The sequence below is a fragment of the Malaya genurostris genome, chromosome 2, assembly GCF_030247185.1.
Source record: "Malaya genurostris strain Urasoe2022 chromosome 2, Malgen_1.1, whole genome shotgun sequence".
In the NCBI taxonomy this organism is placed as follows: Eukaryota; Metazoa; Arthropoda; class Insecta; order Diptera; family Culicidae; genus Malaya; species Malaya genurostris.
This window is the reverse complement of record NC_080571.1, coordinates 247,708,605-247,726,497: the sequence shown is the minus strand read 5'-3', so window position 1 is coordinate 247,726,497 and position 17,893 is coordinate 247,708,605. Positions and strand designations below refer to the sequence as shown.

Here is a 17,893-nt window from a genome sequence, read left to right as displayed (position 1 = left end):
TCGGGTTTGCAAATTTGGATAATCGATTACCAAATAAATTTATATCAGTTTAAGAGGTATTCGTTTTTGGATTCGGAATGTACCCCCAAATTTTAATTCGCACTACAATTTCTCAAAGATGTCTACACACTCCTCAGGTGAAATTAACTGATTTCGGCTACACCGATTTTAGAATTCCGGTTCCAGTATCGAATCGTTTCTCAAAGCTCAATCATTTTCTCAAAATTTCTCGATCATTTTCGCCAAATTGAACTTCAAAAACAAAAATTTAGGTCTCATACAAAATACAAATCCGGACTTAAGATCCCATACAAAATTGGTGAGTTTTATGCGCTTCTGGAATTACAGATGATGAGTTTTTAAAATTCATGCCGATATAGAAGATGTAAATTGTTAGGCGTATTAATTTATGGCCATTCGAATCATTTTTGGATATGCAAGTTCCTGAATACCGGCTCTGGAAGTACCATAAATGATGACGAAAAACTCTAAAGTGGAACTTACTTCGACATCTCATGGAATGTTCAATCGATTGTTACACGTTAAGATTGAAATTCGATACGATTTGCAGTTTCGACACTACAGGGTAATGAGTGATTAAAATCTTAATTTGTCGTTTAAAACGACGATAATTAAAATAATGTCATGAGAACTAAAACACCGAAGAATATCCATGCAAAAAACATATGCGGATTGATAAAAAAAGGTATCATCTAACTGCTAGGTGGATAAATCACGTTATTTCAACAGGCTTTAGTTGGAACTTTTTATAACTTTGAGTAGAATATTCGGTTTTCCATCTTTCAAATGGATTTTATTTCGAATGAATTTGTCTTTCTAATGGTAAAAAAAAATTTGGAATCGGTTCAAAAATGGCTAAGATATAGTCAGTCAAAATAAGAAAATTTAAAAAGAGGAAAATTTTTTGCAAGCGTTAGCTTCACCTTTTTGGATATAAATGTGCACTGATGATAAACTTTAAGGACGTACTGGAATTATTCACTCTGTCCGCAGTTATACGGGAGAGTAATTTGATCACTGAAAACGTGATTAATCCACCTAGCAGTGAGATGATACTTTTTTTTATCAATTCGCATGTGTTTTTTGCATGAATATTCTTCGGTGTTTAAGTTTTCATTACATTATTTTAGTGACCGTCGTTTTAAGCAACAATTTGAGATTGTAATCACTCATTACTCTGTAATGTCGAAACAATCGAATTTAAATCTAGAAGTGTGATAATCGATTAAACATGCCATGATATGTAAGTTCCACTTTAGAGTTTACGGTAATTTAAGGTACTTCCAGAGCCGGTATTCAGGAACCAGCATAACCCAAACCGATTCATATGGCCATATGACGAATAAATTACAGTTTTGAGTACAACTTTGAAGCTTAATTGGATAAAATTCATTAATTTTTGTATGTATGTATAAAACTAATTAATTTTGTATATAAGTTTAATTCAATTTGAATTTTTGTTTCTGATTAGATTAGAGATTTTGATTAGGCTTTTTTGAGAAAACGATTGAGCTTTGAGAAACGATTTTATACTGGAACCGGAATTCTAAAATCGGTATGGCCGAAGTCAGATAAATTCACCTGAATAGCTGTATAGTTTACATTTGTTTCAAAATATTTGAAAATCAGTGAAGACATCTTTGAGAAATCATAGCATGAATTAAATTTTTAGGTGCCTTCTGAATCGACAACTGAATACCACTAAAACTGAAAAAAGTTAATTTTTTTTATCGACTATCCAAATCTGCTAACCCGATAAACCTGATTAATTTATGTGGAATAGACATTTTTATACCAATCACCCTGTATCCCCGAAACCGGAAGTTGGATCTGACTGAAGAGCAAGATGTTTTAAAGAATCTTGAAACTTTTCATTTGCATCTTAGATGATTCTTAGATTTCATTTGAATCTTAGATCGGTTCAGCCATCTACGAGAAGAATGAGTTACACAATTTTGATTTCGTTTCATATATCATCCTGTAGTTCCGGAACCAGAGGTCGGAACCAAACATAATTCAGGAACTTTGTTTGGGAGCATACGAATTTTCGTATGAATCTGAATTTTTAGAAAAGAAATTTTCAGAGAAAATTGAGTGAAATTATTTGTCACACACGCATTTGCTGATCTCGACGAACTGATTCGAATGGTATATGGATGTTATGTTCTTCCAGCATTTATTGCTGTAAGTAGTTTAAAACAATATAATTAAAAAAAATCTGCCATCATCTGGTTTATATATGTCATATTCGAACGATTATGTTGTCAAAACGAGCCGTGCTAAAATCGGTCCGAGGCAAATTGTCATGAAAAAGGATGCTGTACACAGTCTTTTTGGTACTTAGAAACAATTGTATGTAACAGAATAAAAAATCGTGTTTTCCGAAGCTCCCAAGCATTGCTTTGTCATACAGCGCTCAAAACTCCTACTGCTGGAATAGGGGGAAAAGTCGTTTACACAAAAATTTCGATATCTCCGTTAAAAATGGACGGATTTTAACAATCTATGGCTTGTTGAATAGGTATTATCGTGCGGAATCTAAGTCTGAAAACATATTCCGTTTTCAAGGTCAATTGTGACAGATACTGTCAAAAAACTGAAAATTTTGACATAAAACTTCGAATAACTCAAAAAGTAAACATCCGATCTCAAAACCATTCAATAGCGTTTTGGGTGACGGGGAGACCTTTCATTTGCGACTAGTTTGATCAAAATCGGTCCAGCCATCTCTGAGATCTCGACCTCTTAGTTGACAACACACATACAGACACACACACACACATACACACACACACACAGACATTTGCTCAGTTCGTCGAGCTGAATCGATTGGTATATGTCATTCGGCCCTCCGGGCCTCGGAAAAAATTTCGAAAGTTTGAGCGAATTCTATACCTATTTTTTATATATATAAAAAAAGGTAAAACATAGATTGTTGATACTAGCCGCAAGATTATTTTAACTGTCAGCTTGAATCTTAAAAATCGTAAGTCTTGTTATATTCACTTCCTTTTCACTTATTATCAAATGTACTATCCCACATCAAACAATGATTTGCATAAAATATCTGATAAAGCGTCTTGAGCTGAATTGATACTTTTTATCTTCTTAGCCTTAGAGACGAAACTGATTCGAACACAATTAGAAAAAGAAATTGGAATTGAAAAAAACTTCTAGTTTTCATCCAAACTTTTGTTAGAGTTTAAATATATTGCCAGAGAATTCCATGTTTTCTTTTCTTTCATTATATAAATTCAACTTCAAACACCTGAGATTAATGATATTTCCTCGGAAGATTAATGTTCCCTCAGCAGTTTACGCTTAAATCTCATCGATTATTCCGCATGGGTATGTTCAGGCTTGTGCATGTGAATTTGCTCGCTCTAATAAGGAGAACTTTGAACCTTCCATAAGTACAGTATGAACATTTCATTATCGTATGTGTTGAGAATAGGCTCTTATTCCTTATTCCTTTCCAGGCAGTGATTGAAATCGGTAGACGGCATTCGCAAAATGTATTCAAAATAGATTAATTTAACCCGTAGACGTTCTACCATTTTATTTTTCGAAGATTATAACACTTTCAGGAAAAAAATTGGCAGCAGCTGAAAATCGAATCGCTCTCGCAAGTTGTTGATTCAATTCCTGTGGCATTAGTTCGGTTCTCAAATAAAAAGGATTGATAACAAATATGCCTTCTGACTCGCAACAAAAGCTAGCAGGATAAACAATTCAATGTGAGATGACAAAAAAGCATCCTGTCATCATGTGAACAACAATCGAACGATTGTCCCATAGTCTTTACGGCCGCTCGTGTGAATCCACAGCGAACGGAAACATACACTATTGTGGGCATACACGATTTTGTTTTTATTTTTCCGTTTTTCTCTCCGTTTTTGTTTTCCTATTCATAAGAGAATGAAAGGGATACCTCAGAGCAAGTCACCTACCAGTAACTCTTGGCAAACGTTTAACTAACTCTAAAGGAGTATGTTCTAGTTTTAGGATCGTTTTCTTCAAAGCGTGAATATTGAAAAAAAAATACGCATTTCCTAATGGAATAGGAAAAAAGATAACCACGGCTTAGACTCTTTGGCGTCATTATTTCATGAGACATATTTCAAAAGCTTTATGATGAAAAGCTGCTTTTCTTTTAGCGCGTTGATGCTCTTTATATTCGTTCGCCAGTCCGTCTTTCCATCCGTCCGTCCGTCCGTCCGTCAGTTTGCCGACTTGATGTGCCAACCACGAACGCGCTGGTTTGACTTTTGAACAAACGAAAGAATGAAATTAAGCGAAAGAATCCACAGACAGTTGCACACAACTTACTTCAACCCACTCAGGTGATGGGATGGTGCGTTGTTTGAAATACAGAATCACAGACAGACAGACTGACTGACTTCAGGAACGTACGCCCGCCTGTAAGCAAGCACTGCTGTGTTCGGAATCTAGCCGGGTTTTCCTCGCAATAAAATGTTGATAGCGGGTGACGGTAGAAAACAGGCGATTCCATTCCATGAAGTATGGAGATGTCTTTTTTTTTTATTTTCTTTTGTGGCCAAGCAGTCAATGGTGCCTACACGGAGAATACTGTGAATGACGCACTCTGTCACTGTTACCGCTCTTCACGGGAATGCATTGGAAAATGTTGCGCATAAATCAAGAAACATTTACGGGGTTCTATACGGCAATGTAGAGTATGCTAAATCTAGCTCAAATGCTGATGCTTGATATTTTTTCCTGTCATAAATACTGTCATGATAACAGTAAATGCGTGGTAAAATATGCAAATGCTTGGAAGGAAATAACCAGCAATAAACTTCAAACATCTGGAGAACAATTTCTCGTAATATCATGTTTCTCATATGCTTGAAGATAGTTTCTCCATATCTCTTATGAGTAGAGACATGGCAACACTTGTTTCAATACATCAAATCTCACATTCAGAGATGTCCATCTCCTCTGCGTGACGAAAAGTAAGAGTTATTTTCTCCCCTTGCACTGACGAAATCAACAAGAGCTCTTCTCAGAGCTCAGCTACACCACTGTTATATAAAGTGTACGCGCATCATGAGAGCGCGTATTTATTTTCTTCCACCTCTAGTACTGGATCGAACCAAAGTGCTCGAGCAGAGCACTCAAATTCTCTGAGGTGGACGCAGATATTCTCACCGAAGTGTACATGTACATACATGTACCAAAGTGTACGGTTCACAAAAGAGAAGCGTGGGGCATACATTTACAATTTATAGTTGAAATTTAGTTTTTCCTTGCTGCGAAAAAGATTGTTTGGGCAATTAAATCACAAAAGTGTTCACTCACTAGCACGCACTAGTGGTCACTTGGTTGTATTTAGGCGAGAGCACGTGAGAGCGATTCATGTGAAAAGAATGTGTTTCACTCGCACCAGCTTCTTTAACCACAAGCACACACTCAAATTCTGTCTATTCAACACTGAGAAGAAATGCGCTTTTCTTTTTGTGCGATGTTCGTTGGCGGCCTCCCCAGTGTTGAAATAAAACTTACACGTTAGCTCATATCTAGATCGTATAGTAAATTGTTCTAAATGACATGCGTGCTCAGAACACATTATCATTCGATTCTACTTATGCTAATTATGGCGATTAGATGAATTCGATTAGACGGAATCTAGAATTATCATGAGATAATGACCTATTACGACTTTTCGGACGAGTTAAAATCGTTCACTACTGCAATGACACAATATTAATGACATCATCATAAAGACTATCTGTCAAACGAATCAAACAATCTGGGGAAAACCTGTTTTCGTCCACCTAGTGGTGTAATGATGCCTTTCTCATATTACTCATTACATCATAAATATTACCGTGGAATTCGCAGAAACAACTGTTCATTGAATAGAAATAGGAAAATTTGTTCGGACTTAATCTAACAAACTCTAATAATCCAGTTTACTCTGTAGTTCCGGAACCGGAAGTAGTATTTACAAAAAATTTAGGAATTCCGTATGAAACTGTAAGACTTTTCCTTTGAACATATAAGTTTTTGAAAATCGATTTGGCCATCTTGAAGTAAGTTTGGTGATTTGCAGTTTTCAATCACCATTTTAAATTCCTTCGAAACCGGATTCAGAAGACCGGAATAACCGAAGTTGATTCGTTTGCCAGCAACCAATATGACCTCCAAAATAGAAGGGTTTTGAATCTGATTAAACCTTACTTAAGACTTACTATATCATGCTCTATTTCGATTAAATCAATTACATGAAATTTAACAAATGAAACAAACCTGCGTTTCTGTTACTTCTGCATATGTAAGTCTAGCTAAACAGCATGATTCTGCAGCATAAAACATGTAGTAAGATTATTATTATTATTATTATTATTATTATTATTATTATTATTATTATTATTATTATTATTATTATTATTATTATTGTTATTATTATTATTATTATTATTATTATTATTATTATTATTATTATTATTATTATTATTATTATTATTATTATTATTATTATTATTATTATTATTATTATTATTGACATCACTACACCACCGGTACGGTATTACCGCATTACCGGCTGTGCAAATTTCATTTTTTTTTTCAAAAAAAACTTCAATTCATTGACATTCTTTTTGCCTTTCCCATATAGAAAGGTTATGCAATCACTCGGAAAATTGACTTTTGAACCGAGACCCGAAGCGCCGAGTGTCATATACCATTCGACTCAGTTCGTCGAGTACGCAAAATTTCTGTGTGTGTATGTGTGTGTGTGTGTGTGTGTGTGTGTGTGTGTGTGTGTGTGTGTGTATGTGTGTGTATGTATGTGTGTGTATGTGCGTATGTGTGTATGTAACGTTTTTTTGCACTAACTTTTCTCGGAGATGGCTGAACCGAATTTCAAAAAATTAGACTCAAATGAAAGGTCTTGTGGTCCCATACGTAATTCCTGAATTTCATGCGAATCCGACTTCCGAATCCGGAAATATAGGGTAAAGTGCGTTCAAAATTGTATACCATCACTGAAAATGGGGAAAAACCTTAACATTTTTTTAAATCGACCTCAAATGTTTTCCGATTGATAGTTTTTATCAGTAGACGGTCAAACAAACCGATTTCGGTTATTCTTTTAAGAATCTAAGAAAATTATTTTGAAGAATACCACGGTATTATATATGATAGTATGATTGATATGAGAAAGGCATCATTACACCACTAGATGGATTAAAACAGGTTTTTAATTTAATATTATTTTTTTAGCCCAGCTTTACATTCTTTTATTCTTTCGGTCGCACTTATAAAATAGCAAAAAATTTTATCATCCGCAGCACCGTCTTTTACCAATATCACACACTAGTAGCAGATATCCGTATCCGTTTTGTTTTCGTCATAGCGTGTACGAAATAGAATAAAGCATGCATCGTTCGTTCTGTTGTTTACTTCTTCCACGTTACACGGTATTGTATTGTCGTTCTATATGCCAGTTTGAAAGCTTCGACACTCATCGCCCTGTAACAGCGGAACCGGAAACAGGATCTGGATGAAATTTCACAGTAGGTTTAAAGACAGTATGAACTTTAATCCAAATCAAGATTTGTGAAAATCGGTTCAAGCATCGCAGAGAAATCGAAGTGAATTCTATTTTTGAAGTTTTTCATCACAACTTTCGGTGCTTCCGGAATTAAAAACGGGAGGACCAGTAGTGCCTGATTAAGTTTATATGTCCATAAACTAACAAGTTCTGCAAACTAGAAAAAATTAACAGACAGTTTTGTACCTGTATTTGACCATCGTTCGTGAAAAAATACTAATGAAATTGGTAATTTTCCACTAATCACGCTTTAGTTCTGGAACTGGAAGTCGGATCCAGATAAAATGTTTTACAAATTTTCAGAAAACTATAAGACCTTCCATTTGTTGCTTAATATGCGAAATCGGTTGAGCTTTTCCAGAGATAATTGTGTGCAAACTTTTTTTCAAATTTTCGCATATTACCATATAACTCCGGAACCAGAAGTCGGATCCAAATGAAATTCAACAGTAGGTCATGGGACCAGAATACCTTTTGTTTAAATATTAGTTTGTAAAAATCGGTTCAGCCATCTCTGAAAAAAGTGAGTGCATATATTTTCCTTTTTTTTTTTGGTACATATCATCCTATATCTCCGGAACCGGAAGTCGGGTCGGGATGAAATTCAATAGCAGGCTATGGGACCGTGAGACCTTTCATTCGGATCTTATTTAATGCGGGTGCGATCAGTTATCGATTTAAGATTAATTAGTACAGATAGACTTTATCTTGTCAATCTATTGAATTGAGTGGACTATCACAAGTAAGAGTTTCTTATGATTAGACACATTGACGATGCTATGGTTGAACAAATGTCCCTGGTTTGTTATTTCATTTTAATGTCCTTGAGTCTCACTCCGATACTGTCATCGTTAGTTGGTTACTTGGCAATATGAGAAATAATTGTTTTACATAAACAAAATTTGTTTTTTCTATCGTCTTTGTCTACATCCCATCAGGGCAAATTAAACCGTTAGTTTAAGATTACAATTCAATGCTAAACTTTTTTGATACCCTACAAAGCTTTGCGACAGGGAAGTAAATCATTTTCCAAATACCACGGTTTTCACCTTAAAGTAATTTCATTTCTTGAATCGCCTACGGGAAACACCGGATAGGTTAATTTCATCAACTTGTTCTGTGATACATTCCCGAGCACGATGAGGTCATAAATGTAACAAACTGGCAGTCAAATTAGCTACCATACGTAAATTTCAGATGGTTTTATTTTTTACTGTTGAATGAACTTCTGCTAATGGCTTGAAAATATGTTTTCGTTTTATATTTTCAGTTTTGTTTTTAGTCCAGCCCCCAGGATATAACAAACTGCTTTATTGAAAAACAGAAACGATACCTTTCTATTCCTTTTTTGTTCGGGTTCATTAAAAATTCATTTATCTTGCTCCAGTAAATAAGATTCGACCCTTCTCCTACTGCCAATCCGAGGAAAATCCTGACCACAGCGAAGTTAAAACATTGATCTTAATTTGAAGCGAAAAAAAAACGTGAAAAAAGAAGCAGCAAGCATGACGACAGCCGATTGCCTTGGGCAAATTGATAAACCAAAAATGTTATACCCTTGCAACACGACTTGACAGTTGTGTTTCTGTGCGATGTAACGAAGATATCGGCCGGTTTTGTTCTTTCCCTAAGCTAATTATTTCTTGTTGAACTTCACTTGCACTGCACCAGCAGTAGCTGATTAATAAAGCGAACCGTTGTCAATACGTCAAAACCATAGACTCCTGCCAAAGGATCCAATTTTCATTGCCATCATTTGCAAACTGACGAATCTCGTTTGCTTTTATTTTTTCATTGCAGTGATAGACGCTCTGCGGGATGTCCAAGTCACAGTGCCGCAGGCAGTTCGGAGAGGGGACAACGCAATGCTCTACTGCCACTACGACATGGATGGCGAAAATCTGTACTCAGTCAAGTGGTACAAAGGCCGACGAGAGTTCTACCGCTACACGCCGAAGGAGAACCCGGCGATGAAAGTCTTCCCGGTAGCGGGAGTGCAAGTGAAGGTAAGTAAAATCCAGCGCTATTTATCACAAGCAAAAATAACAATCTCGACTGCCAACAGATATTGCTAGGACTCGACCGAAAGCATCAATCAGACTTTTCTCAAATCTCCATCAGAATCAAGAATATTGTATCAAGCAACAGGATGCATTTGAAATTTCTTTCGATCCTATAGACGACCGCCGTCTTTCGCTCTCTAGCGTACAATCTATCCTAATGTCTTTCGCTAAATCCTACATGAGTCAACAAATCTACGGTGCGGTAAATCTTGCCAAACTCTTTTCTCTGTGCTGAGCTTCACTCTGGGTATGGGCAGGTCGCCATTTATTATTAATACTTGGTATTACGTGCCATTTGGGCTAAATTTCCTCGCTGTCACCCTTTGCAGACGAACGTTGCGTTGTGTACCGGAAACAAAAGCGTGGCGCGGACAAAAAAAAATCCAAGACAGACCTCATACCCTCCGCCAACTTCACCAGCGATGCGATGAATTTTTGCCGCCATAAATCACTCATGTATGTGAAAAATTCGAGCTTTTTCCATCTATGCCGACAAACATAAAACATACAAGCGTGTCGGCTAGGGTGGACATCAAATCTAAACCATGAACGACACTCCGAAGAATCCATTGAGAATAGTGCGAGAACAAAAAGTGCCATTATAGATAGTTTTTTTTTATTTCAAGTTTTTTTTAAACATTTTCAAGTAACGATCGTACAAATTTAAATTGTACTACCCTCAGAACCCACCAAGGCCAATACCAAAAGTGTGGAAACTTATTTTCCCGCTGCGTTTGCCTTCGGTTATCTTGTTTCTTACGCGCGGCCGAAAATGTTCACTACACATCCCTTCCCTCTATTCCGCAAAACTGGCTACGAAAAAAAAAACTTTCAATCTCACCTGCTTATTAATCTAATTTTCAACTCCAACCCGACGCGACGTTGGAAAGAGGTAAAAACTGCCGCTGTTGGGAAAGCAAGAAATCCGCATATTTCGCTACACACAAATCCACACACACACACTCGCAACCACATGAAGTTGAAGAGTGTCGGTGAAACCGCAATGAATTTATGTTTCGGTGTTTAGCTCGAGGCAAAAGAAAGGAACAATCAGCGTTCCTGGAATGAGACCAGGCTTGGATGAGGGTAGAGACCGACAGGCTAAATGAATAAAGATTCTATAGTTTTTCGTGCGGTTTGGTACCATTTGAAAAGCTGACGGTCACGTCAGAAACGAATATGAGCTTGAAACATGTTTGTTTGGAAAATTTAACCAATCAGATTCATAATGTAAAAGATAGAGGTTAGAGGATGTTTATGAAGAATGGTGAGTTGGAGTTTTTTGTATAAGGATATGGGACATATCGACATATTGAACCAAAATAAAGAAGCAATATTCATATAAGTTTTCTTTTTAGCTGATGCGACTTATCGGGACTTCCATTTGACTACTTTTGCCATGGTTTGCTCAGTCTGCTTGGTCATTGTCCTCACCGCAGAGCTGCATCACGTTAACAACTGACATACCTATTAATTAGTTGAAGTTCACTCAACGATTTGTTTGCGAGCTTCGGCTAATAAATGGTATGATTGCTATCAATTTGAAGTTTTGGAAGTTAAGGACTCGAAATAGTTTTAGTTAAGTAGGGTAACGGCTCTCTATTTCATCTGAGCTCCTATTTCCATCTCATCCCTTCACCTCATTACTTTGAACATGAATAATATTTTACAACCTACCTGAACCAAACAGTGAAATGTTTTAAAATTATTATAAAAGCTATTGTCACACTTTCCCATTGAAAGAAATGGTTTTAAGTTCTTCGGTTATCATTTTTTTCATTCAAAATAAATTCACTTTTCAATTTAGGACACATTTTCGTCTCAAGATTTACAGTTCGTCATGTTTCAGAATATCTACTAATAGATTCGTCTCAAAACATGATTACTATTTCGCACAATTACACTACCATTGAATGCTGGATGGCTTCATAATTAGTAATGTTCACTTGCAACTTGTTTAATTAACGATTTAAAACTTCAAAAATTATCCGATAAACAATAAAAGTCTTCAGAAATATGAGATTAAAGTTTTTCACTTAAATCACTTGATTGCGCTTTGTTTTCATCTCATTTGGTTTCGAATATTGCCAGAAAGAGCGTGTTAAATACTAATGAAATAACCATTGAGGCAAATCTAGTAACACTGATTTCATTCCGCTATACGTCATCGGCTGTGCACAGAGATGCCAGATATTTTCATAGAAAATATGTATTACGGCTGAAAAGTTTGTATCGTTTAATAGAAACACACATTTTTTTGCCAAAACTCGTTTTTATTATTCAACATAATTGCCATCAGAGGCGATACAGCGATTATAGCGATCTTCCAACTTTTCGATACCATTTTTGTAGTACGGTTTGTCCTTTGCTTCACTCAAAATGCAATATCTCACAAACTAATCAACTCAGAGAGAAAAGTCTAAATTTTTAATTCTCACTTTCTATGAACCTGTACAAATCTGTATTAAAATTAGGAAATCTGTATAAAATCTGTACTTTGATTTAAATCAGTATGCGAATGCAAAAATCTATACAATACAAATTTAAATCTGTATAAATGGCATCTCTGGCTCTACATTTTGTTTTAAGAAGGGCTAATGAATAAATAGTAACAACTACATTTTTGTTTTTATTTGAAGTTCATCAAATTAACTTAACAGTAAAATTTTATATTTAAAGCGAAAGTTAACGGAAACGACCGACAAATTTTTAAACGCTGAAATGATTTCAACTTGCTCTAAAACTGTCGTATGTTGTCACATAGTTGGCATTAGGCCGTTTTTTAAGTAGAATTCTGACATTTTGAACCTGAGAGTGTGATAGTGGAATATTTTGTTTTGATTGCTGTCGCCATTGCTAATTTATAGGATGAATAAAGGATCAACGATAGGAAGGATAAAAATCCATTGAGATGAAATTAGAAGCAGAGTAGTGAACACATCATAAGTGTTTTTAGCTGTTTTATGAATATTAGTTAAATTTTTAAGAAATGTGAATCCATTCTCAACGTGGAGCAAGGCGAATGAAACAATAATATGAAATAGTTATAGTGATTTTAGTGGCTAAATCGGGGTTTGAAGGCGACGTCCTTACAAATGAGATGAAATAGGGAGCCCTTACCCTATATATCTGTAAATAATCACGAAGAAAAAAACTGTAAAAACAATTTGTAATTCATGCAACGATTTTTTTTATTGAAATAGTGGCAGCAGAAAATTTGGTTTGATATAGCAAATATTGCTGCTTGAAGCTACAAAACATGATAATTAATTTTGCTCAGTGGATAAGTTTGTTTCAATCAATATTTTGATAAAAATAACTGGTCGTCAAATGGTGAGATAGCTAAGTCCTCACAAGTCCCTAACTCATGCCTCCCCGAGCGTCTATGATGACATTTGGTCAATAGAACGGCGTCGACTGGGTGCTATCGCCTTCTGCGTTAGTAGCAGAATGAGAGGGTGCGAAATGGCTTGTAGGTTGAAGCCCATCCTAAAGTGCAATGTTCATCATAGTATATTATAACATATAGTTCTGTCGTTTGTTACATCATGTATTATTAGTATTATTTTTATTATTAGAAGAGCGCAACTTACACTGCGATATTAACTGTTATATTATATCATAGCATATTGTTTCATATATTATCGTCTTACACTATTTTATGTTAGTATGGTATTATACTGCATTGCATTATAGCATATTATATTGCATTATATTATATTATATTATATTATATTATATTATATTATATTATATTATATTATATTATATTATATTATATTATTTTATATTATATTATATTATATTATATTATATTATATTATATTATATTATATTATAGGGTTTAGAATATTATGAGTAGTACTACGTACCTCTGCGCAAAATATAAATTTGTTTTCCTTATAAGTTATCATTTTTTAAGTAATCTTTTAACTAACTATCAAGGTCGTCACAAGCTGTCCTCACTGGTTCCTGTTTCATGCCTACATGTGTGTCTGTGGTGACAATTGGTCGAGGGAATGCGTTGATGGTAGAATGAAAGGGTGAGAAATGACATATAGATTCAAGTAATATAATATCATAGCATATCGCAACATATCATTTTATTCATTATATTATTTATTATATATTGCATTGTAATATATTAGATTTGTTTTTTGTTTTGTTTTTTATTATTATTTTCATTATTATATTTATTGTTATTATTATTAATTTGTCATCAATAATAATAACATATATTATTTTTATAGATGTGAATATTATTATTGTTATTAGAAGAGAAACATTCTACTTCCTGCAGTATGGCGAAGATAGAAGAGCATAACTGACACTACACTAAATGTTATTTTATATATTGTTTTATGATATATTATATTGTATTTTATGACATTGTATTATATTATATTAAATTAAAATATATTATATTATATTATGTTATATTGTATAATTTTGTAATCTATTATATCTTTTCATGTTATATTAATTTCATTACACTATGTTTCATTGTATTTTTCAATATAAAACATTTTGCACGGGGGCGTAAAGGGTAGGGAGCATCAGGGCATCGGACGAATTGATGACTGGACGAGGGATTGTGGATAGCCAGCCCAAGTCACTTGAAGGAAACTTGTTTCCTTCTGAAGGTTTGACATGAATCTGACGCGCCCTTCTCAAACAAACCATCAGGCGGGTTCAAGCAAGTATAGCGATATGCTTCATCCATGCACTGGATATTTTGGTTGGAAGAGCATCTTTTATTCCCGCGGAATACGAGTAAGTAACTCTACTTACATATCCGCCCAACACTTTTTGTTCGCTTTTCGGTAACAGCTATAGTAAGAAGGTGAATGGATGAGTCATATCGGGGCTACTGTAAGTCTACCCGCATCCACTGGCAAGTCCTTGAACTGATGGTGGCTTCACTTCACATCATCAAATCACATCACATCAATATTTTGATAAAAATAACTAATATTTTATTAGTGCTTTGCTGTCAATTTCTTAACAAACAATTTCACAGTAAATTCAGTTTAAAAAATGAACTAACTTTTGATCAAGTTAATAATTGTAGCGTTCTAAATTTTAGTTGAAACAAATTAATTGATTTTTTTTTGTTTGTAACGATAAAATAATTTCTTTCAAACTAATTTGAATACTACTTTTTTTTTCATAAATACGTTTATTTCTTAAGGCAGTTTACATAAGTTTTTCTTCGCCGTAGCATCACTTTTACATAAAATTCTTATCCTAATTTAATTCTAACATAGTCACAACGATTTGAATTTATTAAAACATTTATTACTTAAACATCATCTTAGGTAACTCGTCATTAATTATGAAATCTACTCGGAAATATTATTTGAACCAAACGATTAACTTCTATAAATTATAAAATAAGCTGATATTTTCAGATATTTTGTTGATAATTTTATAAATATTATTATTATTATTCATTACATAATTTTTATTCTAATTTAGCTATTGAACTAAGTCTTAAAAAGGGCCTTTATTAAATTGAAACTCCAATTTTCTTTATGAAATGATAAATAAGTTTCATGTATGAAAGGTCACGACAAGCAAGAATGTCTCGAACTGGGACATTGGATAGTCTACCTTGTGTACGCAAAGAATTTATTAGTTGAGATCTGACATCACGATACTCCACGCATGTCCAAACGACATGATCAATATCCCGATAACCTTCTCCGCAAGCACAATGATTAGTCTCGGAGAGCCCAATTCGAAGGAGATGTGCATCTAACGTGTAGTGATTGGACATGAGTCTGGACATCACACGAATGAAATCCCTACTCACATCCAGTCCCCTGAACCATGCCTTTGTCGATATTTTCGGAATAATTGAGTGCATCCACCGACCCAAATCATCTTTATCCCAAGAAGCTTGCCAGCTGACAAGTGTTCTTTGGCGAGACGAGCTATAGAATTCGTTGAAAGCAATCGGTCTCTCATAAATTTCACCCTCAATAGCACCACGTTTAGCTAAAATATCGGCTCTTTCATTGCCAGGAATGGAGAAATGAGCCGGGACCCAGACTATAGTGATTAGATAATTATTGTTCAATATGTCGTTCAGGCACTGTTTTATTTTGCCCAGGAAAAACGGTTCAGTCTTGCCAGTCATGTTTGAGCGAATGGCTTCAATTGCACTCAGACTATCTGTGAAGAGGAAATAATGGTTTGGAAATAATGTGACGATTACACTCAAAGTATAATGAACTGCTGCTAGCTCTGCTATATAAACAGATGCAGGTTCTTGAAGCCTAAATGAGGCCGAAACATTATTGTTGAACATACCAAACCCTGTCGCTTCTTCAATTCGCGATCCATCCGTGTAAAACATTTTCTCAGAGTCAATATGCCTGAACTTACTTGAAAATATTTTTGGGATTTCCGCCGAGCGTAGATGATCCGGGATTCCACGCACTTCGCGCTGCATGGATGTATCGAAAAATAAAGTTGAGTCAGGGGCACTTAGGATGCTGACACGGATAGGAATATATCTTGAAGGGTTGATTTCCTGTGACATGTGATTAAAATATACTGTCATGAATTTTGTTTGAGATCGAAGCTCGACTAGTCGTTCGAAATTATTAATTACCATGGGATTAAGCACCTCACATCTTATTAGCAGGCGTGATGAAAGCTCCCAAAAACGATCTTTCAATGGAAGAACTCCCGTCAAAACTTCAAGACTCATTGTATGTGTCGAATGCATGCAGCCTAAGGCAATTCGCAAACAACGGTACTGGATTCGCTCAAGTTTGATAATATGAGAGTTTGCAGCGGAACGAAAACAAACGCATCCATATTCCATCACTGAAAGTATCGTTGTTTGATACAATTTTATTAGATCTTGCGGATGAGCACCCCACCAAGATCCTGTTATTGTTCGAAGAAAATTTACTCTTTGTTGGCATTTCGTTATCAGATACCTAATGTGTCCTCCCCACGTGCATTTGGAATCGAACCACACCCCGAGGTATTTAAAAGTTAAAACCTGTTGGATCATTCTTCCCATCATATGGAGCTGAAGCTGCGCGGGATCATGCTTTCTTGAAAAGACGACTAACTCTGTTTTCTCCGCAGAGAATTCGATACCAAGATGAACAGCCCAAACGGACAAGTTATCTAAGGTATCTTGCAATGGTTTATGAAGATCAATAGCTTTGGGTCCAGTAACTGAAACCACGCCATCATCTGCCAATTGTCTTAGTGTACATGGGGATACTAGACAGCTGTCAATGTCATTCACGTAAAAATTATAAAGGAGCGGACTGAGGCATGATCCTTGCGGTAGACCCATGTAGCTAATTCTGAATGTTGCCAAATCGCCATGTGAAAAATGCATGCGTTTCTCTGACAAAAGGTTGTGCAAATAATTATTTATAACCGCTGGGAGTCCATGTTGGTGGAGCTTGTCTGAAAGAACATCAATGGAAACTGAATCAAATGCTCCTTTAATGTCTAAAAATACAGATGCCATTTGTTGCTTTTGAGCGAAGGCAATTTGGATGTCAGATGAAATTAATGCAAGGCAATCATTCGTCCCTTTATTTCTACGGAAGCCAAACTGAGTATCTGACAACAAACCGTTCGTCTCGACCCAAGTGTCGAGACGTCGCAGAATAATTTTTTCGAACAATTTTCTGATGCAGGACAACATCGCAATGGGTCTATATGAGTTGTGATTGGAAGCTGGTTTCCCCGGCTTTTGAATGGCGATAACTTTCACTTGTCTCCAGTCAGGTGGAAAATACTACATTTATTTCAATTTGTATTTGTTTTCAATATCCCAAAACCAAGCATTTTATTTATACTACCAACTATCAAAACATGTAGTCCTTTGAGCGAGACATCAAATATTATTTTGTATAGAAAATATGTTATGTAATGTTATGCAATTTTCTAAAATTTGACTAATTACCAATACATAGGATTGAATTGTTGAAACTCCCCCGCGCACACTCTTTATTTGCGTGAACATGAAATGCTCTGTTTTTTTCGCGCGGGAAAAAATGTCCTAGTTGATATGAAATAAAACTAATATGATTCATTTAAAGAGTAAATAATGTATCATTACACAAATAAGACCATAGATAAATTGAACTAATTTTTTTCTTGATATTGGGGTAAAGCAGGTTTACAGACATTACCGATAACATAAACTCAACTTATTTCGAAGAGAAAAATTAATCAAACTTTAATCATT

General features: G+C 35.2%; 1 protein-coding gene across 1 annotated transcript in view; it reads left to right on the top strand.

The window, feature by feature from the left end:
* The window catches only part of LOC131428719 (uncharacterized), a 372,507-nt gene that overhangs the window by 296,840 nt on the left and 57,774 nt on the right, over positions 1–17,893 (top strand). The window contains exon 3 of the mRNA XM_058592765.1: positions 9,401–9,606. Coding sequence (XP_058448748.1) covers positions 9,401–9,606 — 206 coding nt within the window. The remainder of the gene's footprint in view (positions 1–9,400; positions 9,607–17,893) is intronic.